The sequence below is a fragment of the Gadus morhua genome, chromosome 21, assembly GCF_902167405.1.
Source record: "Gadus morhua chromosome 21, gadMor3.0, whole genome shotgun sequence".
Taxonomy (NCBI): Eukaryota; Metazoa; Chordata; class Actinopteri; order Gadiformes; family Gadidae; genus Gadus; species Gadus morhua.
Window position 1 is genome coordinate 21545367 of NC_044068.1, and position 23753 is coordinate 21569119.

Below are 23753 nucleotides of genomic sequence, written 5' to 3' on the forward strand. Positions count from 1 at the left end.
TTTTAATTTGCTCTCCATGCCACCAATCTAACCAACCAATCGCGTGTAGCATGCTTTAAACAAAACCAAAAAAGTTTTTGAAATCGTCACATAAACAAACTAATCGACAAGACGAGGGATAAATGACAAGGGATATATCTAGTCTAGATAGAAAGCCTAGTCAAGCCTTTATTAATACCAAACGACACAAATCGTCGGGAATCCATTTAGGTGGTTCGGCCCACACAGGACAGTAGCCTACAAGACCACACAGAACAAGTCTGACTGGACATACACACAATACATCACATTAAAACTAGACACGCGTTGATAGATAGATAGACAGAAAAGCCTAGATAGATCGATATGTTCCATTATTTGCCTTGCGGAGCCAACCAGTCCTGTGCGCGTATGCAAATTAGCCATGTGCGCGAATGTCTATTTGTTTTGAATGCGACGAATGAGTGCAGATCATGATTTGCAGATCCAGATCAGTGAAACATATTTTAACTACTACAGCACGCAGGGTTTTTTGTTCTCGGTTGTAATTAGCCTACATTTTAGGATTTTTTTTGTATTGGGGGGAATCACTGTCCTACTTGTTGTCGAAGCACTTTATCGAACAAGCAAAACCGTCTCGGCAATATGGCCAAGGTGTACGGGAGAGTTCACTATTTGATATGGCTGTCTGTAGGGCCTACTAAACGCATACGGCTCCTTTAAATGCGTCTGCATAATTGAATTGTACGTCATGAGCGACTTGAGCGACCAAAGCGAACAGAAAAATTCGCAGCGAAACTTTGTGAGCGACCAAAGCGTCTTTGACGCTTTGGTCGCTCCTGGTGTGGACGTACAGTTACAAGTGACGTCATTCAACAAACTATTTAAATACAATTTTAAACCTGAATAACGAACACAATTATTGAATTACTAATATAAACAAAAATGAATTTCCTTATGTCTTATAATATGAAAATAATATTTAAATTACAGAAACCTTTTAATGATGACAGTTACACTCCCACCAAATCACACAAACCAGTAATGTGGGATTTCTCTAAACTAAATATTTTTGTCAAACTTTAATATACAAATGAAATAGTTCTGGTTTTAAAATGAACAGCATGTCAACCCTTCCTCATGAAATGTCAAGCAAACATTAACACTCTAGTCTGCCTCAAGCAGAGTAACAACCTTATGTATTGGTCTCTCAAGAAACACCGTTTTAACTGTGGGTTTCCCCTTTTTGTCAAATGTGGTGTTGCTAACCAACAATCTTAGCTTTCTGACTTTACTGTCTAACCCTGGATAGACTTCTGTGACACGGGCTAACTTCCACCCATTGCGTGGTGCCAGATCATCTTGTACAGGTGTGCCCAAATTCTTCCCTCTGGAGGGCCAAAATTTAATCGGGGGGAGGCTCGTGGGCCAAAATTGTAATTTTTCAGTATATTAGGTTAAATATGGGTATAAATAGCATGCGTGTGCAAAATCAACACTATCACAAGGTCATTTTGAAAAATGAATGACAATGTTTATTGTGCTTCACATTAATGTTCAAAAAATAATAAATAAATCATAAAATCTATCTTCTTTAAATTAGAAAAATAATTGAATATAAACAAATATTATTGACAATGCCAACGACATCCTACATCACGTTCCTTAGGACGATATTCTTAGCGCACAGTTGCTCCTGATGCAAAATGCAATGATATTTAAAAATCGAGCCACCACACTCACGGACTTTGTCCGACACAAGTGCAGTTAGACCTTCTCTCTTACCGACCATGGCCGGAGCTCCATCAGTCGTGATGCCAGATAGGTTTTCCCACTTCAAACCATTCTTGTCCATAACTTGCTCCACTGCCCTAAAAATATCGATACCTCTTGTCGTCCCTTTCAGTGTTTCAAGGCCCGCTAGTTCTTGGCACACTTCAAAGTCCTCATTGACGCCTCGCAAAAACACCAGCAACTGTGCTGAGTCCGATATGTCGGTGCTTTCATCGCATGCGATGGAGAAGGCAGAAAACCGACCTGCTCTTTGGACTATCTGGCCCCGAACGTCTTCGGCCATGTCCTCAATACGGCGGGTCACCGTGTTCCGTGACAGGCTTATTTGAGAAAAGGCCCGCTTCTGAGTTGGACACACAGCTTCAGCAGCAACTGTCAGACACTCTTTTACAAAATCACCCGCAGCAAAAGCGTGTCCACTTCTGACAATGATGTTGCTAATGCGATAACTTGCAAGGGTGGCATTTTCTTGTGCAGTGGATGGCTGAAGTAAAGTTTGCTGCTGTGTTTCTAGCTTCATTAGCAAGTTTGCCACCTTTACCTTTCGGTGCTCGCCTGTGTATTTGCGAACTGGTGAGAATGCTTAGTTTCATAGTGACGACGAATGTTGTACTCCTTTAAAACAGCGACCTTCTGCTTATATACCAGGCATATTGCGTTGGAATCGACCTCGGTAAATAAATAATCATGTTCCCAACATTTTTTTAATTTGTGTTTGTCTGTGTGCCACTGCCGCTCCATCCTTGCGTCTCACTTACTCGCTGTCACGTGACTTCGGATTGGAGCGCAAGAGGATAGGAGCTCAACAGCGCCACCCTACCATCAATGTATCACAATGTTATTCTATGGTCAGGAATGGAAGTGCACCAATCAATAATATTCAATGAGTGCGAGCGCTGATGGTGGAAACCAATAATATGTACAGTGGGTAAGGCGCGGGCCAAATAAAATCTTCTGCTTACATACCAGGCATATTGCGTTGGAATCGACCTCGGTAAATAAATAATGATGTTCCCAACATTTTTTGAATTTGCGTTTGTCTGTGTGCCACTGCCGCTCCATCCTTGCGTCTCACTTACTCGCTGTCACGTGACTTCGGATTGGAGCGCAAGAGGATAGGAGCTCAACAGCGCCACCCTACAATCAATGTATCACAATGTTATTCTATGGTCAGGAATGGAAGTGCACCAATCAATAATATTCAATGAGTGCGAGCGCTGATGGTGGAAACCAATAATATATACAGTGGGTAAGGCGCGGGCCAAATAAAATCAGTCGCGGGCCAAGTTTGGCCCGCGGGCCCCAAATGGGGCTGCCCTGATCTTGTAGAAGGACAATGTCGTTGACCTTTGAGTCTCTTCTCTTCTTTTGCCATTTTTGTCTTGGTTGCAAGCTCAATAGGTATTCTTTCTTCCAACGAACCCAAAACTCATTGGCCAAATACTGGACTCGACGCCACCTCTTCTGAAGATAAAGATCTTCTTTGATAAATTGTCCAGGTGGGGGTAGAATAACAGTTGGCTTCATGGTAAGGATATGGTTTGGGGTTAAAGGTTCGGGTCCGGGTCCCATTTTCTGTTCTTCAGTACGCCTTCTGTACTTTCTGCACTTAACACATCTGAATAGGTGTGATGAGACTGCACTGGAACATCCAATGATCCACCATCATTAGCTCGCAGTTCGTTTATCGTCATTCCACGTCCTTGATGATAAACCTTCTCATGAAAGTGCTTGATGAGTAAAGTATAGCCGGATGCTTCACGTGTGGATGTAACGTGGCTTGACTGAGACGTCCTCCCACCCTTAGAATACCTTCTGCATCAAAGAATGGACTCAACTTGTACAGCTTACTGTCTTTGGACATGAGAACTTCTCCCTTTGCTTCCAAGCGGTTTATCTCATCTGAGAATGCTTGTTCTTGAACTAGTTTGACGATTGTTTGTTCTGCTTCTTCCCTTTCTTCTAGGCTTGTGCTTTTGTTCGTTCTTTGCTTCAGACCTTTGTGTTCCTTGACTTTCCGCTTCAATCTGGCAACTGCTCTTACTGCTCTTTTCCAATCAGAGAACTTCTGTAGGGAATCCAATAATGATCTGTCTTCTTTTGTCTGAGTGTTACACACTAGAGCCTTGCGAAGTTCAGGATCGTCTTCCTTTATCTCTTTTACCTTGAACGGCAATGGCATCTCATAATGACCAGTGTCATTCTGTGTGATGGTTTTGCTCAACTTCGACAGAAATTTGAGATCTTCTTGGGAGACAGGATCCTCTTCTTGTGTTCTCTCTGAGAAGTCTGTTTCTAAGACTCTGATGATGTCTGAAGGAGAAGTTTCCTTGACTTTGGTACGGCTCACATAATGCACTTCAGTTCGGAGGTTGACCGAGGGCTCCAAAGTTGGTGTTACTTCTCTCACTATTATGTGATGGCTCACTCCAATGTTGTCACCGTAGTCCACATAGAGATTCCCGTGGCCAATAATGCTCCATCCAAGGTCTGTACGCTGTGCGTAAGGATGGTTATCCTTGCCAGGAACAACTTCCCTTGGAAGTAAGGCTTGTGAGCAGTTGTACCCAATGAGCAAACCTACTTCACAGTCTTGCAGAGGTGCAATCTCTCCTTGAAGGTGCTCTAAATGGGACCAGGACTTGGCGGTTTCATCAGTTGGTATGTGAGTTCTGTTGGCTGGAATAAATTCCCGGGTGTAGACTGGTGGTAGGGCAATCTTCTTACCAGAGAAAAACCCTCGAACTTGGAGGTTGTTCACTTTTTGAGAGCTTACTACTGTTGTTTTTGAGCTCATTGTAGAAAGCTTCAGATTGACTTGTTCTTTGGTTACTTCCAATGCTTCCACTACTTCACTCAAGGCGAAGGTTGTGTCGCTTTGCGAATCCAACAGAGCATATACAAGGATTTCTCTTGCTGGTTGAGTTGTTGCTGAAAGCCAAACAGGAATTATTGCCGCTGTTTGCATGTTCGGTTCATGAAATAGCACTCTGTTGGCAGTAGCAGCTGTGAATACCCCTTGGTGTTGTGTTGATTGAGCACATTCATTGTTCCTCTCTTGACTTGGTCTGGGCTTTTCTTTACTTGGATTTCTTTCAATGCGTGGTTGTGTTTGTTGCTCTTTAGATCGCTCCTCATGCAGACAGGTTGGATGTCGCTTGGAGCACACGTCGCAAACACTCCTACTGTTGCAGCTCTTTGAGTGGTGACCTAACTTCAGACAACCAAAGCACAGTTTTTCAGCTTGAATAAATGTGATTCGATCTGAAATTGGTTTATCCCTGAAGTTCCTGCATTTGTGCAAAGTATGTCCGTTCTTCTTACAGAAAAGACACATCATGCTGACAAACCCTTCATTGGAACTTGTGGTCAGTGTCTTTGCTCCGACACTGTGTTGTCTTTGGGACTTTTCAGGCTCCGCTTGTTTCAGTGACTGCAGTGAAGTAACAGGGTTACAGGCAATTTTTACTTCCCTTGTCAGAAATTTTACGAACTGGCTGAATGAAGGGAATTGGTTTCTGTCCTCTTCTTCATCAACAACCTTCCGGTTCCATCCTGCTATTAACCAATCCGGTAACTTTGACAGAATTCTCCTGTTTTCATTACAGTCATTCAATATTTCCAGTGCTTTTATATGGACCATGGCAGCCTCGCAACTGCGTAGAAAATCTACAAACTCTCTGAGTTCAAAGTTGTCTTTAGATCCTATCTTGGGCCATGCTTGTAGCTTGTCTCTGTAAGCCATTGCAACTGTGAATGGGTTTCCATATCGCTCTTCCAGAATCTTCCATGCACTAGCGTAGGCCGACTCAGTTCCAAGTAGGAAATAGCCATCGATTGCTTTCTTAGCTAGTCCACTTACATACTGACGGAGGTAGTATATTTTCTCCTTATCTTCAATGTTCTTGTGGCCAATAAGTGTTTGAAATGAAAGTTTCCAGTCGTTGTACTTCAGTGGATCTCCGCTGAATATTGAAGGTTCGGTAACCCTTCCTTTTACAGTCCCCTTTACAGTCCCCTAATTACTAGGTATTTACCCGGTACATGCATGGTAAATCATAGTGTATTACTGGGTAATTACCACTGATAATAAGAAGGTAAATACAGAGGTAGTTACCCAGCAAATACATGATAAATCATAGTGTATTACTGGGTAATTACCACTGGTAATAAGAAGGTAAATACAGAGGAATTATCCGGTAAATTATAGTGTATTACTGTGTAATTACCACTGGTAATAAGAAGGTAAATACAGAGGAATTACAGCTGAAGTACTAAGTTAAACCTCCATTATTACTCATCAACTCAACTAAGTAGCGTGTAGTTGTAACTGTTTTAGGTTGGTAATAACTCAGATATTGTGTACTTCCTAGGAAATTAGGCAACCAATTCTTATAAACACCTATTATCCAAGGTTTATGTTGTTAACAGCCCAAGTTTAATGATGTACTATCTAGAAATTAGCATAGTGCTTTCCAATAAAATACATTTTCTTAGTTATTATTCGTAGCTGCACCCATTTAGAAAGGGTTTATTCAATTTACCACTATGGAATTACTTACCTGGTAACAACCTCTGCAGGAACAGTTTTCCTCTAGTGTTATGGTACATCTTCTTAAATACTGGGTACAAAGCCGTTTGTTTCCATGGTATTACCAGGTTCTTACCATATAATTTATAATAGATACATTCCATTATCCATGCAGTCAACACAAACTTGTACCATGTACGTTCTGCGACGTTACCAAGTAAAACATGACAATTTACCGAGTAATTAAGCTGAAACTGTACTGTAAAAGGAAGCCTCGTTTGTTTCCATGGTACTACCAGGTTCTTACCGTATAATTTGTAATACATTATTCCCTTTTCCATGCAGTCAACACAAACTTGTACCATGTACGTTCTGCGACGTTACCAAGTAAAACACGACAATTTACCCAGTAATTAAGCTGAAACTGTACTGTAAAAGGAAGCCTCGTTTGTTTCCATGGTATTACCAGGTTCTTACCATATAATTTGTAATACATTATTATTCCCTTTTCCATGCAGTCAACACAAACTTGTACCATGTACGTTCTGCGACGTTACCAAGTAAAACACGACAATTTACCCAGTAAGTAAGCTGAAACTGTACTGTAAAAGGAAGCCTAGTTTGTTTCCATGGTATTACCAGGCTCTTACCATATAAGTTGTACCTGGTTATTCCCTTTTCCATGCAATCAACACAAACCATATATGTTCTGCAACATCGTTCACCAGTAGTTAAGCACTTTAATTGTTGTTATAAAACCCCAAACCACTGTTGATGAAAGGCATATTAAAATTAAACAAAATCAAAGGCTTATCTTTCAAACAATGCATATCTCACAAACAGGCACTGAACACTGAAGAAATCGGACAAAAAAAAGAGCCGTCCACATCAACTCAATTTAAATGTTACTGATGGTGTTTTCATAAAACACATGACATTGTTATGGCAAGTGACCACAAGGAAGACTGCTTCAACCTCTTCCATTTGAATAAGCGGTGAATGCCACGCAGCAATCTGCCTATGGGAGCATCTTTGTGGTCATTCGCAAACCAATGAGTCCACTCGATGAATGAGAGATGACTCTTTAGTGTCTTCTCTGTGAGGTATCCCTGCAGTCTCCACATCTGGGATTTGAAGGCTGACCAAGACCTGACCAGGTACCCCCAAATCTCCCCTTCCATACTGTAATAAAGAATCAAAGGACAAGAAAATAAACATTAGGACTGTCAATTAATGAACGTTTCTAGAACATGTAGAACTCAAAGATTATTTTGTTTATTAGTTTAAAAAAGGATGCTGGTCCTCTGGCCATTGTGTTTTGTCATATTGAAAAGAGAAAAAGGCATAGCCATAATACAGTTAATAGGACGGGATTAACTGTATTATGTTACCTGCAGTAAGTAACATACTAAGCCCGTAATGTATTGCACTTATGTCGATGAATCCGATTGGGTGGTAAATCGAATATCCGGCGAATATCAAACCGGAGGCTTACTTGCACCTGTTGAGGTGGCATGCTCCGGTAGAGCTAACCGGGGCTAACAGAGCCTGTCTCTTCCCGTCCTATTAACTGTATTTATGGGAGAGAGCCCGATTAAATCCGGATATTTTAATAAATTGGGCGTTATAGGTTTTAAACAACATGTCCGAGTTATTTGAATGACAGAAGCTCCGCTAGCTCGATGCTAAAGTGCTAACCGGAGCTAACAGCCTGTCCCCTCCCGTCCTATTAACTGTATTTATGGCTATACCTTTCAGGATCAGCATCCTTTTTTAACTAATAAACAAAATAATCTTTGAGTTCTACATGTTCTAGAAATGTTCATTAATTGACAGTCCTAATGTTTATTTTCTTGTCTTCTGACTCTTTATTCCAGTATGGAAGGGGAGATTTGGAGGTACCTGGTCAGGTCTTGGTCAGCCTTCAAATCCCAGATGTGGAGACTGCAGGGATACCTCACAGAGAAGACACTAAAGAGTCATCTCTCATTCATCGAGTGGACTCATTGGTTTGCGAATGACCACAAAGATGCTCCCATAGGCAGATTGCTGCATGGCATTCACCGCTTATTCAAATGGAAGAGGTTGAAGCAGTCTTCCTTGTGGTCACTTGCCATAACAATGTCATGTGTTTTATGAAAACACCATCAGTAACATTTAAATTGAGTTGATGTGGACGGCTCTTTTTTTTGTCCGATTTCTTCAGTGTTCAGTGCCCGTTTGTGAGATATGCATTGTTTGAAAGATAAGCCTTTGATTTTGTTTAATTTTAATATGCCTTTTAATATTTTAATAACAGTGGTTTGGGGTTTTATAACAACAATTAAAGTGCTTAACTACTGGTGAACGATGTTGCAAAACATATATGGTTTGTGTTGATTGCATGGAAAAGGGAATAACCAGTTACAACTTATATGGTAAGAGCCTGGTAATATCATGGAAACAAACTAGGCTTCCTTTTACAGTACACTTTCAGCTTACTTACTGGGTAAATTGTCGTGTTTTACTTGGTAACGTTGCAGAACGTACATGGTACAAGTTTGTGTTGACTGCATGGAAAAGGGAATAATGTATTACAAATTATATGGTAAGAACCTGGTAATACCATGGAAATAAACGAGGCTTCCTTTTACAGTACAGTTTCAGCTTAATTACTGGGTAAATTGTCGTGTTTTACTTGGTAACGTCGCAGAACGTACATGGTACAAGTTTGTGTTGACTGCATGGAAAAGGGAATAATCTATTACAAATTATATGGTAAGAACCTGGTAATACCATGGAAACAAACGAGGCTTCCTTTTACAGTACAGTTTCAGCTTAATTACTGGGTAAATTGTCGTGTTTTACTTGGTAACGTCGCAGAACGTACATGGTACAAGTTTGTGTTGACTGCATGGAAAAGGGAATAATGTATTACAAATTATATGGTAAGAACCTGGTAATACCATGGAAACAAACAAGGCTTCCTTTTACAGTACAGTTTCAGCTTACTTACTGGGTAAATTGTCGTGTTTTACTCGGTAACGTCGCAGAACGTACTTGGTACAAGTTTGTGTTGACTGCATGGACAATGAAATGTATTATAAATTATATGGTAAGAACCTGGTAATACCATGGAAACAAACGAGGCTTCCTTTTACAGTACAGTTTCAGCTTAATTACTGGGTAAATTGTCGTGTTTTACTTGGTAACGTCGCAGAACGTACATGGTACATGTTTGTGTTGACTGCATGGATAATGGAATCTATTATAAATTATATGGTAAGAACCTGGTAATACCATGGAAACAAACAGCTTCGTACCCAGTATTTAAGAAGATGTACCATGACACTAGAGGAAAACTGTTCCTGCAGAGGTTGTTACCAGGTAAGTAATTCCATAGTGGTAAATCGAATAAACCCTTTCTAAATGGGTGTAGCTTTAAATAATAACTAAGAAAAAGTATTTTATTGGAAAGCACTATGCTAATTTCTAGATAGTACATCATTAAATGTGGGCTGTTAACCAACATAAACCTTGGATAATAGGTGTTTATAAGAATTGGTTGCCTAATTTCCTAGGAAGTACACAATATCGGAGTTATTACCAACCTAAAACAGTTACAACTACACGCTACTTAGTTGAGTTGATGGGTAATAGTGGAGGTTTTACTTAGTACTTCAGCATTAATTCCTCTGTATTTACCTTCTTATTACCAGTGGTAATTACACAGTAATACACTATAATTTACCGGATAATTCCTCTATTTACCTTATTACCAGTGGTAATTACCCAGTAATACACTGTGATTTACCATGTATTTACCGGGTAACTACCTCTGTATTTACCTTCTTATTACCAGTGGCAATTACCCAGTAATACACTATGATTTACCATGTATGTACCGGGTAAATACCTAGTAATTAGGGGACTGTAAAAGGAAGGGTTACCGAAGGTTCAGGGATGGGAACTCTGTTAGCGCTCAGAGCATCTGCTAACACCTTGACAAGCTCTGCTGTACTTTCATTTGAGCCGGTACTCGCACTTTGTATGGGAGACTTTTGCATGGACAGACGATTTGAAGGTGGAATAACTGGGTTGTCTGCTACCAGTTGCTGTCCCAATGTGTCCATTTGCTCTTCTTCTGCGGCCCTTGGTTGATCATACACCTGCATTCTGGCTCTTGCTGCATTGAGATTCTTGACTGCCTCCAACTTCTGCACTTTTCTCCTCTTTTCTTCCAGAGCTCTTAGAAGAACTCCATGCTCCTCTTCTAGCTGAGCTTTGATTTTTACTTCCTCTGCCTCTCGCTCTAAGCTGCGCTTAACAATTGCTGCCTGTTCATCAGATATCTTCCTTTTAACTTCTGCTTCTAGACGCTGTATTTCCTGCTGTTCCTTTTCTTGTTGTTCTAACACTTTCAGAACAGCTTCGCTTGCGGCAGCCTCTGCGGCAGCTTCTTGGCGTTTTATAGAGGAGCTGGAGGAGTTGATTGAGGGAACTTTTAACTCAGTGGTGAAAGAACCTGACTTAGAGGAGCTTGGGCCAAAGAGAGAGCCTGCTTCTGGCCATTTGACTTCTTCTGCTTCCTTGGCTTCTCCATCGAGTCGGCTTGAGGCTTTGCTTACAATAAAGTTGGAGATCTCTACACACAGATCCACTTTTCTGCGCGTGTCTTGATCCGGAGTTGAGACATTGCGCAGCTCATCATAAATTTGCTGGACATCTGCTGAAAAACCTGCGATATCACCAATGATATCCTTGAGCAACTCTTCAGATAGACGGTCCTTTAATTGTGACAATGACTTCTTGGCTAATTTTGCTTGTGTTTTCCATTTATCATAAGTGTAGTTAAATTTTTGTTGAAGCCCTTTAAATTTTTCTTCTTGCATTTCTTTGCCTTTTTCTGTGAGAGATCTGATTCTTGAACTTTGTCTTAGCTTATAATGTCAGCTTGGCTCTGTCATTGGTTAAATCACTTATTTAAGTTGACTCACTTGGCTCTGTCATTGTTTAAATCACTTATTTAAGTTGACTCACTTTTGAAAATAAAGCGTGAATGTAAACATCACTTTAGTTGTGTATATCTTGCAATAAATCAAATAACTTTGGAGGTCACCCTTAAATGCAAACAATATGTAAACCTCTATAAATGACCCAAAGCATCAAATGCAGAATAAAACTTTGATGTAGCTACAACACACTCCAAGTTGAAACACAAAAGTTCAATGAGAACTGTAGTTGCCCTTTAACTTTGGCACTTAAATGCTTCCATACAGCATAAGAAAAAACATTCACTTAACACAGCTCTTATTCACAGTAAATAAAAACCAAATCCTATACAAAAGCCTTAATTTTCTTAGATCGCTCTTAACTTAGAGATGTCCGTTGATCGCGGCTCCGTGTGCCTTAACGGTCACTCATCTGTCAGTTAGAGATGTCCGTTGATCGTGGCTCCATGTGCCTTAACGGTCGCTCATCTGTCAGTTAGAGATGTCCGTTGATCGCGGCTCCGTGTGCCTTAAAGGTCACTCATCTGTCAGTTAGAGATGTCCGTTGATCGCGGCTCCGTGTGCCTTAACGGTCCAGCCAAACCTTAACAGGCCGATCCTTTTCTTGCGCTCCTTCGTTGAACTGCCACTCGCGTCGATGAGCAGTCCGAGTTTTCACTGTAACTCCCTCTAATAGCATTCGGTAGACACCAATGGTTTCCTTTGACGGGTTTTATTGTAGCCTTTTACTCCAACTCCACCGTGAAAACTATAGATGAATACATACACAGTACAACAGAAATCACGGCATTAGCTTTGCATAAAATCATAAATTACACGGCACACAAAGAGCCAAACAAGCAAAACAAAATACAGGGAAACAACAAGAAACATACCTCGTTGGCTGCATGCTATTTACAGGGACTTTGAAACTAGATTATTTTCGGCGATGCGTATCACAAGCTGTTCACCTTCTCTCATGCCGCATCTCAAACTGAGATGTCAAACTGAAATCTTCTAAAACATCAGCCTTACAAGTGACGTCATTCAAAAAAAAATATAAATACAATTTTAAACCTGAATAACGAACACAATTATTGAATTACTAATATAAACAAAAATGAATTTCCTTATGTCTTATAATATGAAAATAATAATTATAATACAGAAACCTTTTAATGATGACAGTTACAATATATATATATATATATATATATATATTGCGATTAATGTCCCCCATAATATTCAAAGGCATTACAAAAAATGAGGAAAATAAGACCGCCTATCTCACTTGAAATGTCACATTTAATTCTGTGTACAACATTATCTTCACATTAACTGAAGTGCAAAAGACGTAGGAGGTTAGTGCAAAAACTAGTCCATGAACATTCAGGACACAGGACCTTATGGCGCGTTTCCAGCGACGATGCGCTTTGGCCCAGAACGCCTTGGCCTAGTATTGAAGGTGCGGTTTGAGCCAGCACAGTTACGGCTTGGGTTTCCACCGCCGACAGTACCCTGATGGTAATCACGTCTAAATCCGGACTCCGCCCACATTTGGCGGTGGAAACGCGAACCATGCTGCACCTATTCGTACCGAACCTGACGGTGGAAACGCAGCATTAGTAATTATTCTTTGAATAGGAGACCTCTCACTGAGCTTCCAGAGCTTCAAATTATTGAAATGCAATAGAGTAACATAAAGCAGACATAATAGAGTAACATAAACCTGTGAATAATCATATAAATAAGAGTAACTCAGAGCTTCAATCAAATTGAGAAAAATAACCAAATGTGTACTGCTAGAGTCCAGTTCAGTTGGCTGCAAGATCATCAACCAAAATGTTAAATTGAATTAGGAAAATTGACATTATTGTTGGAGTTGGGCAACATGCTACATGCTATCGGAGTGAACAATTATTTTTTTCTTTTAAATATAACGATAAGGGCATGGGCAAAGATTAAAAGTTTGCGATTATTCCCATAGTATTGGTGAGTTATCTCGCGATTAATCGCACTTTCAAATGATATTTTAAACGACTCCAATTGACGTTAAATGAGATTATCAAATGGAATGACACATTATCATACCAAATGTACTTAATAAGCAAAAAAAACTAGACCAAGTGATCTTGAGGGACTTTTATTGACTCACTCAGTGTGGGCTGAATATGAAACTTGGTGATCACCACATATGAATGTTGACATTCTGTAGGCAAAACCTTTCAAAATCAGAGAAAGGAAAAAAAGGTGCGTCAATTTTGTATTCATCACGTTAAAATAAGATTGCGTTAACGCGTAATTAATTGCTTGTTAAAATAGCATCGGCTTCTTTCAGATTAGTCTTTGTCTGAAGACTGGGCATACGACAATATTTCACACTTTGGATTATTTCATTGGATCACTGAAACTTGTATTGAATGTGTTCTTTCATAATATCAATATCAATTTCCATTTGAGTAAGCATATGTTTTCCAATCAAATGGAAATGTTATCGGTCATCAGATGTAATATAATGTCTAACTATGTACTCGACTGGCCATACTAATGCTCCTTCACATTTTCTCATATTTCTACACACAGTCCAGGCCACTGTGTGTGGTCAAGGCCTTCCTATGCAGTTGTGTATAGTTAAAATAACCCAGCAGCTCCTCTTTGTGTCCCATAGGCCTCTGTGGAGGGAGTGCTTCTGGGAAAACCACTGTGGCCAATAAGATCATTGAGGCGCTGGATGTTCCCTGGGTGGTTCTTCTCTCAATGGACTCCTTTTACAAGGTACCACCTATCTAGTCTCTATCACTTAGAGACTACCTCCTTAATCATCATATAATATCTGCATAACTAGGGGTGGGAAAAATAATCGATTCTACAATGCATCGCGATTCTCTAGAATGATTCCGTCTCGATGCAGATAAATTAATAATCGGAATAAAAAAATTAACTTTTTTAATTTGTTCGCCTGCTGCAACATTCTGTTCGCCAGAGAGGGATAACTTTTGTAATTTTGAAATTATTAAATTTATCTTCAGTGTGTATTGGCCAATCTGATTTGTTTTGACACGATCTACGCATAGCATGCACGTAAACTCACAGCCAGACACAAGAACAGCTTTTGCTTTAATGACATAGAAAATAAAGATTAGAAAGAAAAGAAAACTGAAACCTATTTTTTACATTCTTCCATGTTGTGTTGTAATTATTGCATTGTTCATAGGAAGCATTGTTCATAGAAAGTCATATTTGTGACAAAAGCTTTTTCTCTAATCAACGAAGTACAAAACTCTCGGAGGGAAAGAAAACATACTCCCATCAAGTACCAAAAAATAAAGATTAATAATGCATCGGTAGTACGGTTCAAGAGTCGTGCCATAACGCTTTTTGAATTGAATCGAAACGGCAGCACCAGATGGTTGTGTATACTACTTCGAACTGAAACTCTCACTGGGGAAAACACTGATAACATAGCAACTACCACCTGGTTCAAAATTTCCAAGGAGACAGAAATGTAATTATTTTTTAAAGAAAAGCAATGTTTATTTTAATGAAGATAACATTAAATTAATCAGAAATACAGTCTAGACATTGTTAATGTGGTAAATTACTATTCTAGCCTGAAACTGCAGATTTTTTATGGAATATCTACATAGGTGTACCGAGGTCCATTCCACCAACCACCTGTGTTCTAATGGTATATTGTTTAGCTAATCGTGTTAAAAGGCTAATTGATAATCAGAAAACCCTTTTGCATTTAGGTTAGCACAGCTGAAAATAAAAGTGTGAGTTTTCATGGAAGACATGAAATTCTCTGGGTGACCCCAAACTTTTTACCGGTAGTGTTTTAGGTTGCATCACATAGCCACTACATTCTGGAAACCTTTTTAAATATATAAGTAACATAACCTGGCAACCATGAACCATAACAAATGTTTTATTTTATTTACTGCTGCTGGTTGGTTCTTTGTACTGACCTATGTACGCTGATCTCCTGCCTTTGACATAACTATCTTGTCTGAGTTTTTAAGTCTCTTAAGGTGTGTGAATGGACTGGGTAAGCTGCAAATGAATGACCCTTCTTGGGATAAATAAAGTTGTCTGAATCTGAAACTACAACCTGGCCTTCTTCCTTAAATGTCATAAATTACCTATTTTCTTGGTTAATCATTTAATTTGTGGGTACTACTTGAATAGGTTCACATGCTTCAATGATAAAATGCACCATATTATGCTCCCACTGCTCAGTGCTGTAGACCCCTTTCAACTGGTTTGGTTTCCTGCCATGGCTACCCCTCCCCATAAGCCCAGTCTGCTCTGATTGGTCAGCTGGCCAACTCTGTTGTGATTGGGCAAACGAGAGTAGAGCCTGAGTTGCACTGAACCATTAATTCAGGCTCTGTTTGACACTTGAGCACTGTTGCAACTAGGAGTGTAGTGGTAAAAAAAAGGTGGTAAACTATGAATTCTGTTATCAAGGTATGGCAGACCACGACATACCAAAGGAAAAAAAAAAAAGATATACTGAATATTTGTTAACTTATTTGTAGAATGTAAAATAGTAGGACACAATGTCAAATCACAAAATGCAACTACATTCAGCAATATTTGTGTATGGGGAGCATGACGCTCAAACTAATGCTAAAGCTTAAAGACTATAGATCACATCACTTAGTTATTTCAATGTGCGAGTGCCTGTAGAAGAAACACAACATTTGATGAAACATGTCTGCATAGTATAGGTGATGTGATTAGTCGCAGATACAGTAATCACTGATAATACAGCACCACTTGAATATATAACGGCTTGCACTGGTAAAACTTAACTAGGAGACGTTCAAGTTGCGTAAGCCTCCACTACAGCCCTGGTCAAGCGAAGAGGGTGGCAGGACGTACCACAGTGGAGCACAACCCTGGGTTTGTTGACCGACCCAAGTGGATTTATTGTCATCCTTATTTCGGTGCACTAGTGTAAAATGTGCTAGAATGCTAATGGAAGTTGAAAACGTCTGCTGCAAAGAAACCAAAGGAAGCCCACAGTAGGTCTTATTGATAACTACATTACTACAGCCTTCAGCTTGGTTCCTCCATTAGCCTTTTCGCTGTACATGATCCTTTGCGTATAAGGTAATGTTTTATATTATCTGTCTATTTGAATTAACTTTAATAATTTAAAGTTTCACAAAATTTATAAAGCTGACTATGGACCCTTTGAAGCATAGAATTAAATAAACAACTGTATAAAATATAATCACTACAGTGATGTTCAATATACCTCAGTACCAAAATAATTTGAAGAAATTAGAAGCAACGTTTTTTCTCAAAATAACTTTTTGCAAATGTACACAAACAGCTGGGGCTGCCTAGGAAGGAATGTCAGGGCTGTCATCTGGGGTATTGCGGACACGCCAGGCATTTCCTGATCTGACTAGACAGTTTTTTGGCTTCTGACGCCCCTTTACTGAAGAGGCATGGCTGGGAACCACCTCATTTGAGGGTCCCTCATACTGACGTGTTCTGGGGTGTGGGTCTTAAACCCCTCGACATGAAGAGTTGGATCCCCAAACGCCTCGTCAAAGAGCAGTGTCATCTGCTTGTCCACAGAAGTTCTACAATATTGCATTCAAAAAGTATTGTGTTTTTAAAGAAATAACTTTTCTGAATCCACCTAAATATGTCAAGTTTTCCCATAATTATTTGAAATATTAATTATTTCATTATGTTTAATAAAAATTTACAAAGTGGAACTGTTTTTATTGGCTTTGTGGATGTTGTGGCAATTACTTTGAGACACTGCGTCTAGGACAGATGACACTTCAAAATGGAAGAAACACAATAGTTGTCAGTAAATGCCTATTTAATGTATGCATGCACCAGTCTCCTTTCTAGCAGAGTTGGCCCACAATAGAGTTTCACAGCCTTTAGTAAAAACACCCGAGAAGAAAGCTTGACCACACATACGCAAGAGTACACAGCAATACATAATCCTTTTATCACACATAGCACTACCTGCGGAACCGCTACACTGTTGGGGATATAGAGAACGGCCTCAACTTAACAGAGCTAAGAGAAGTCGCCATATGATAGGAGAGCAGTGGCTCAGAGTATGTTCAATTAACCTATGTTACTATCTCCATCTAAACATTACAGCTTCTATAATTAGAAATCCTATCCACTTGAACATTATTCAACATCCTGTGATCTGATTAGGTAAACATTATTTTAAAGCAGATTAGCAAAAGCTGGAGGAAAGTGAAAAATCATAAAAGCATAAAACAAACCTTTTCAAATTCTAGTATTCTAGTATATACCACTTGTGAATGAATTCATCTTGCAAGAATGTATCCTTCACAAACTGGAAACTCTGCTCATCTCCGACCCTCGCCCTGTGTGGTTGAGGCCCAGAATCTGTGCCGTCTGCCCCGTTGCTGCCGTAGCACTGTCTGATCCTTGGGGAAATTCGTCCGTTGGAAACGCGGCTTAAACTCCGGGATTGTGTCGTTGAATGCGACCCATTGACCATTCATCAGTGAAGCGTCTTCTTTTCAATCAGCAGAAGTTCCAAGAATATTAAAGTCTTCTGTCCGACACGGTTTCATTTATTGGTGTTTATACTTTTGAATTGAAAATGACCTCTATATTGACTGGTAAATGGCACCATTAGAAGTTAGGGCATGGGCCATATGCATGCCATCTTCAAATGTAGCACAAGAAAGATGCAAACTTGGCGACATGCCTTTTTAGAGGGTTTTTTCCATCGGCTCTTTTTGCCTTACCGAGTAAGCATTGTAAACACTCCCAACACCTAGTTATCATTAGATCAATTTCTGTAGTAGACCTACCTTCACTGTAACTAAACTGTGTGTGTGTGTGTGTGCGCACGAGCCAGGTATTGAATAAAGAAGAGCAGGAGTTGGCCGGTAAGAACGAGTACAACTTCGACCACCCCGATGCCTTTGACTTTGAGCTGCTGGTCACTGTGCTGAGGAAGCTGAAGAAAGGCAAGAGCATCAAAGTTCCGGTCTACGACTTCACCTCCCACAGCAGGAGAAAAGACTGGGTGAGTCGCTGACGCCATGATGGTTGGCTTAAAACATTCTCTCTCTCTCTCTCTCTCTCTCTCTCTCTCTCTCTCTCTCTCAGTGTTTTTAAACTGCCAAATATGCCCGTCTTATCTCATGTGTGTCATGGTCTGCGCGTTTACTCTGCCCGAGGTAAATTGCCTGCTTGAGCTAGCACCCCAATTTACCCTCCCGGACCCTACACACATTGGCGGTTTCATTTTGATGTAAATGCGATTAGACGGCTCCACGGTTCCAGGGGTGGGACTTGGGTAGAGGTGTTGCTGCGCTGTCTCTACAACAGAGACAACGCAGCGATATCAACTTGAGTAGTTTTACCTGGAGGGACGGTGAAATCCGCAAGCTGCTGACCATCATGGGAGAGAAGGTGATGCAGTCGCATTAAACAAAGACGTTGAAAGATGCGATCTACAAGAAAGACGCAGAGGAACTGTCCTTACGAGGCTTTTTTGCTCAACAACTGGTGAGCAAAATAAAGAATATGTTGGTGTTTTTGCACTTGTAAATAGTTAATCGTGTTTGTAGCCTACACTCAGATGTATACTCAGGCCCCGTCCACACAGATCTTTTTTGATGTGAAAACGCATACGTCGTGTGCGTTTGGGCCGACCTTCCAGACGAATCCGGTGTTACACCTAATTCTGCGACCCACCGAAAAGTGTGACCCCAGTTCCCTTCTTGCGTCCCGATTGTTGAGGTGGTATGCTGCAGACACTGTCTTGCCCATGCTGACCTGAAGGTGCCACTTATGGAGGTAATCTGCCAAGATGCCCATGTCTCGGTTGAGACCATCTTCCATCGCCTTCCTTGTTGGACGTCGAAGCATGATGGCCAAATCGTCCGCATAGCCATACTTGGCAGATGTTGTATCCGGTAGGTCGTGAATGTAGATGTTGAATAAGATTGGTGAGAGGACGGAGCCTTGCGGAACACCGTTCTTCAGCCTACGAAGCCTGCTGGTCTGGCCATCGCTGGTCCGTAGAGTGAAGCTGCGGTTTGAAAGCATCTCCATGATGAACCTCACCATGTGCCGGTCCGGGATAGTTTCAGCTGTGAAGTCTGTGAAGTCTCCCGAGAGGTTAGCATCGGCGCTGGCTGCTCTGGAGAGAGACGATACCTCGCACGAGGTCAGTCGTGTGAAGTTTTTGTCTGCATCTGGGAAGCGGCCATTTTTCAGGAGCTGGGAAGCAATGGCATCTGCTGTCACTGGACACCTGCTGGGTGTTGCTTTTCTCCCTGAAAGCAGTTTGATGGTCTGCCACGCCTTCCGGCTAGAGTGGATAGATTCCACTACTGCAGTCCACCTGGACCTTCGGGTGTCGTCCAGCTTCTGCAGTAATGTTGTTGCTGTTGCGTCCATTTCTTCCCTGGAGCTCACCTGCTGGTGTTGGCGCAGCAGGCAGCTGCACTCCTCATCCCAGCCCGGGATGTAGTTCTTGTTGTAGCCGCGCGGGATGTTGTGCTTTGCTGCCTCAGAAGGACTTCACAGTAGGCGGCGTATGCAGCGTCCACATCAGCTGCTTCTGGTTCTCGCAGTCCAGCAGTTCTTTCCGTTTCTGCCATAAACAACCGCCAGTTCGCCTTCCTAAAATTCCATCTCCTGACCGGTTTTCCAGCTACCGGCTGTACTAGCGATGGTACTGTGATGATGGATGGCCGGTGGTGTGAACGAGGGAACCTGTCCAAGACACGTTTCTCCGGTTTCAGGTCGTTTCTGCGGAATATGGCGAAGGCCAAGTCTGGGTTGGTGTACGAGTTCCAGCGTGCAGAAAAGAAGTTTGGAGGCTCTTCTGAGTGAGTGGCGAAGCCCACTCACTCAGCGCTTCGCCATCCTGGGAAGTTCGGTTGTAACGCCAATCTTTATGTTGGCAGTTGAAGTCACCTGCATAGATGGCGGGAGCTGGCACAGGTGGAAGTGATGATAAAGTCAGCGCTGTTGGTGGGGGCTTGTATACATTCACGACAGATGTTTCTTGGATTTTGGTGACCAGCCACTCCATGTTGCAGCCAGGTGAAGATTGGCTGGTGGCTGTCCAGCTTAATCCTTCCCGGACAAGGGTTGCCATTCCATGCGTCTTGCTGTGGATGGACCCAGCGAGGAGGAACCCAGGCAGCTTGAGGTTGTTCTCAGAAACCCAGTGTGTCTCTTGCAGGAGGACTACTGCCACTTTAATGGAAACGGCGAGATGCCTGATTACTTCGAGTTTGGCGATGGTAAGGCCCTCGACGTTGAGTTGGAGCACTGACAGGCCTTGGTTTTCGATGGTAGGGTTGTCCGTCCGTCCTGTTGAGGACGTTCTCTGCCTTGGTCTTGACCTTGGATTGTACCTTGGTCTGCCAGCTCGATGATTCTTCAGCGACATTCGTTTCATGAGTTAGTCTTGCACCATTTCTCATTACTCGCAGGAGAGGCCAAGTGAAGGCTGTCGTCTTATCTCCCGAAAACGCACTTTTTTGAAAACAGGTCCCAGGGTGGATAAAACGTCCCTTTGCGTTTTCGTGTTCGGATTCGTGTGGACGCCAGATACGCAAACAATGACGTCATCCCCCCCCCCCCCCCCCCTTTGGTTTCATTTCAATTGTGATATTTTTGTAGCTTTAAATACAGCCCCTAGGTAAATTGAATTACTAACAAAATAAAGATTAAAATCTTTATTTTGAATGTATAAAATCGAATTTATATTTACTAGATTTTGCTCAATCTGAAAGGTTTAAAAACTCCTTTCTCTGCCGTGGTCTTCTTTTGTTGGTGTAGAACCAGCGCCACAGAGTGGCCTTGAATATGTACTACAGCGTTTCTATAGCTCGATTCTTGCATGCGAGTGAGTCTTTTGAATCATAAATAAATAAAAATATTTGTATGCAAAAAAAAAAAGCCTTCTGTCTCCTTTGGTCTCTCTCTCTTTCTTTTTCCCTCCCTCTCTCCCCTGGTCTCTCTGGGTCTCTGTCTCTTTCACTGTCTCTCTTTCTGTCAATTTCAGTTAAATTGCTTTCACTAAATAAGCTAGATATGGCTGAGGAGAGGGCTGAGGAGAGGGCTGAGGAGAGGGCTGAGGATATGGCTGAGGATATGGCTGAGGAGAGGGCTGAGGAGAGATGAGAGGGGTGAGTCTCCAGTGGGAGGAGAGGAGAGGAGAGGGGTGAGGAGAGGGCTGAGGAGAGGAGTGAGGAGAGGGGTGAGTCTCCAGTGGGAGGAGAGGAGAGGGGTGAGTCTCCAGTGGGAGGAGAGGGGTGAGTCTCCAGTGGGAGGAGAGGATTGAGTCTCCAGTGGGAGGCTGAGGGGTGAGTCTCCAGTGGGAGGCTGAGGGGTGAGTCTCCGGTGGGAGGCTGAGGGGTGATTCTCCAGTGGGAGGCTGAGGGGTGAGTCTCCAGTGGGAGGCTTGGTGAGGGGGTCGTCCTATGTACTCTGAGAACACTCTTACACATTCTAGGGCTGCCCCCTAATTGTGGACGAAGAGTCTTACTCTACCAAGTTTTCATTGGCTGATTAGTCGCATTTTATTCTTGACAGGCTGGGTACTTCATTCTTAGTTTCACTAACTTTACTGTACACGTTTGCACAGACACTGACACGCGCTACCGCTCGCTCTCCTTGCTCGTCCACTCGCACACACACACTGCTATCCCCGCGCACACACATACGCTACTCTCGTAACAATTATTATTGAACAGTTAGCGGAACATTATAGGGTTCCGGCCTTACACCCCCTGTTTTCTCAGTTAAACACAGAAATCAACTACATTTGTCTCAGTGTTTGTTAGATGTGAATTGAAGCAAGAAAAGACGCTCTTTCTCCAGTAACGCAGTCGTTCGCGACGCCTTTCTTCTTCGTCGTTTCTTCTATTTGTCTTACTCATGCTCCAATCTCTCATCGATCGATGCGGATGTTGTGGATGCAACGGATATATGATGCATCGCTGCAGCAATATTTAAGTTGATCGTGATGAGTAGCACATTTCTCAGCCCTGGAATCAAACCATTTTCTGATGCCCCAAAAAAATTAAAAATAATAATAATTATATCATAAACATGTGACGATTATTCGAATAATGGCATGTACTAACGACTACTAGTCGACTAGCAAAATCATTGGTCGGGGGCAGCCCTACACATTTCCGATTCCTTTTATGGAAGACCAGGATTCTGGTCTTATCCAAATGTCAGGGCCAAGGTTGCTGAACATCTAATTGATGATTTAAGGCCTCGTCTCTCTGTTTCTGTCTCTCTTTTTCTGTCCCTCTCTTTTTTGCTAAGTACCATTAGCCCAGTACCGCGCTACGGACCCTTAGCCCATTACCGCGCTACGGACCGTGAGCCCAGTACCGCCCTACGGACCGTTAGCCCATTACCGCGCTACGGACCGTTAGCCCAGTACCGCGCTACGGACCGTTAGCCCAGTACCGCGCTACGGACCCTTAGCCCAGTACCGCGCTACGGACCCTTAGCCCAGTACCGCGCTACGGACCATTAGCCCAGAAATAATCAGGTTAGGTACTGGAAACTCTCGAGCACTATTCTGCCTGGTTCACAAAACGCTACGCCCACCGGACTCTCTCCCTCCCCATTATTACCCCGCTGACTCCTGTAATTCCATTATGACATTTTTTAATACTAAAATTTACCAAATTCATCAGCAGTTAGCCCCCCTGATCTTAACCATCCTACCCTCCCCTGACTTTCAAAAAGTTTTTCTCCCGTCCATTCTCTGACTTTAACCTCCCCTCTGCTGCTGAAATTTCCGACCTTGTCTGCAAATCTAAACCATCCACTTGCCAAATTGATCCTCTCCCTACGATACTGGTTAAAGGTTGCATTCAATCCCTGACCCCTCTTATAACTGCAATTATCCATTCCTCTCTCATCTCTGGTACTGTTCCGTCACCCCTCAAATCAGCTGCAATAACCCCTATTCTCAAGAAACCCAGTGCTGACCCCAGCAACTTCAACAATCTCCACCCAATCTCCAACCTCCCCTTCCTTTCAAAAATTCTGGAAAAAACAGTTGCCTCTCAGATTCATGATCACCTCTCTCACAATACTCTTTACGAACAGTTCCAATCAGGCTTTCACCCACTTCATAGCACCAAAACAGCTCTTGTTAAACTAACCAATGACCTCCTCATGGCTGCAGACGCTGGACAACTCGCCATCCTGATCCTCCTGGACCTGATTGCAGCTTTTGACAGCCTTTCCCAGACCATCCTCATCGACCGATTAGCCTCCCTCGGAATATCTGAGACACCTCTGGACTGGTTTAAATCATATCTATCTGGACGTACTCAGTTTGTCCAACTCAAAAAATGTAGATCCCATTCTTCCCCCCTATCCTCTGGTGTACCCCAGAGGTTCTGTCCTTGGACCCCTCCTGTTCATTATCTATCTCCTCCCTCTTGGCCATTTTTTCC

At 42.0% G+C, this 23753-nt stretch overlaps 1 protein-coding gene and 1 long non-coding RNA gene across 4 annotated transcripts in view; both read left to right on the forward strand.

The window, feature by feature from the left end:
• Positions 1-23753, forward strand: part of si:ch211-243j20.2 (uridine-cytidine kinase-like 1) — a 49859-nt gene that overhangs the window by 3566 nt on the left and 22540 nt on the right. For all 3 annotated transcript variants that reach the window (XR_003974300.1, XM_030345041.1, XM_030345043.1), the window contains exons 3-4: positions 13943-14049; positions 18155-18325. Coding sequence is in view for 2 of the 3 variants with exons in the window: in XM_030345041.1 (XP_030200901.1) it covers positions 13943-14049; positions 18155-18325 (278 nt within the window). In the remaining variant the exon portion in view is untranslated. The remainder of the gene's footprint in view (positions 1-13942; positions 14050-18154; positions 18326-23753) is intronic.
• On the forward strand, positions 764-11354 carry LOC115534229 (uncharacterized). Its single transcript, XR_003974301.1, has 2 exons — positions 764-5751; positions 10239-11354. It is a non-coding gene; the product is annotated as an uncharacterized LOC115534229 (long non-coding RNA).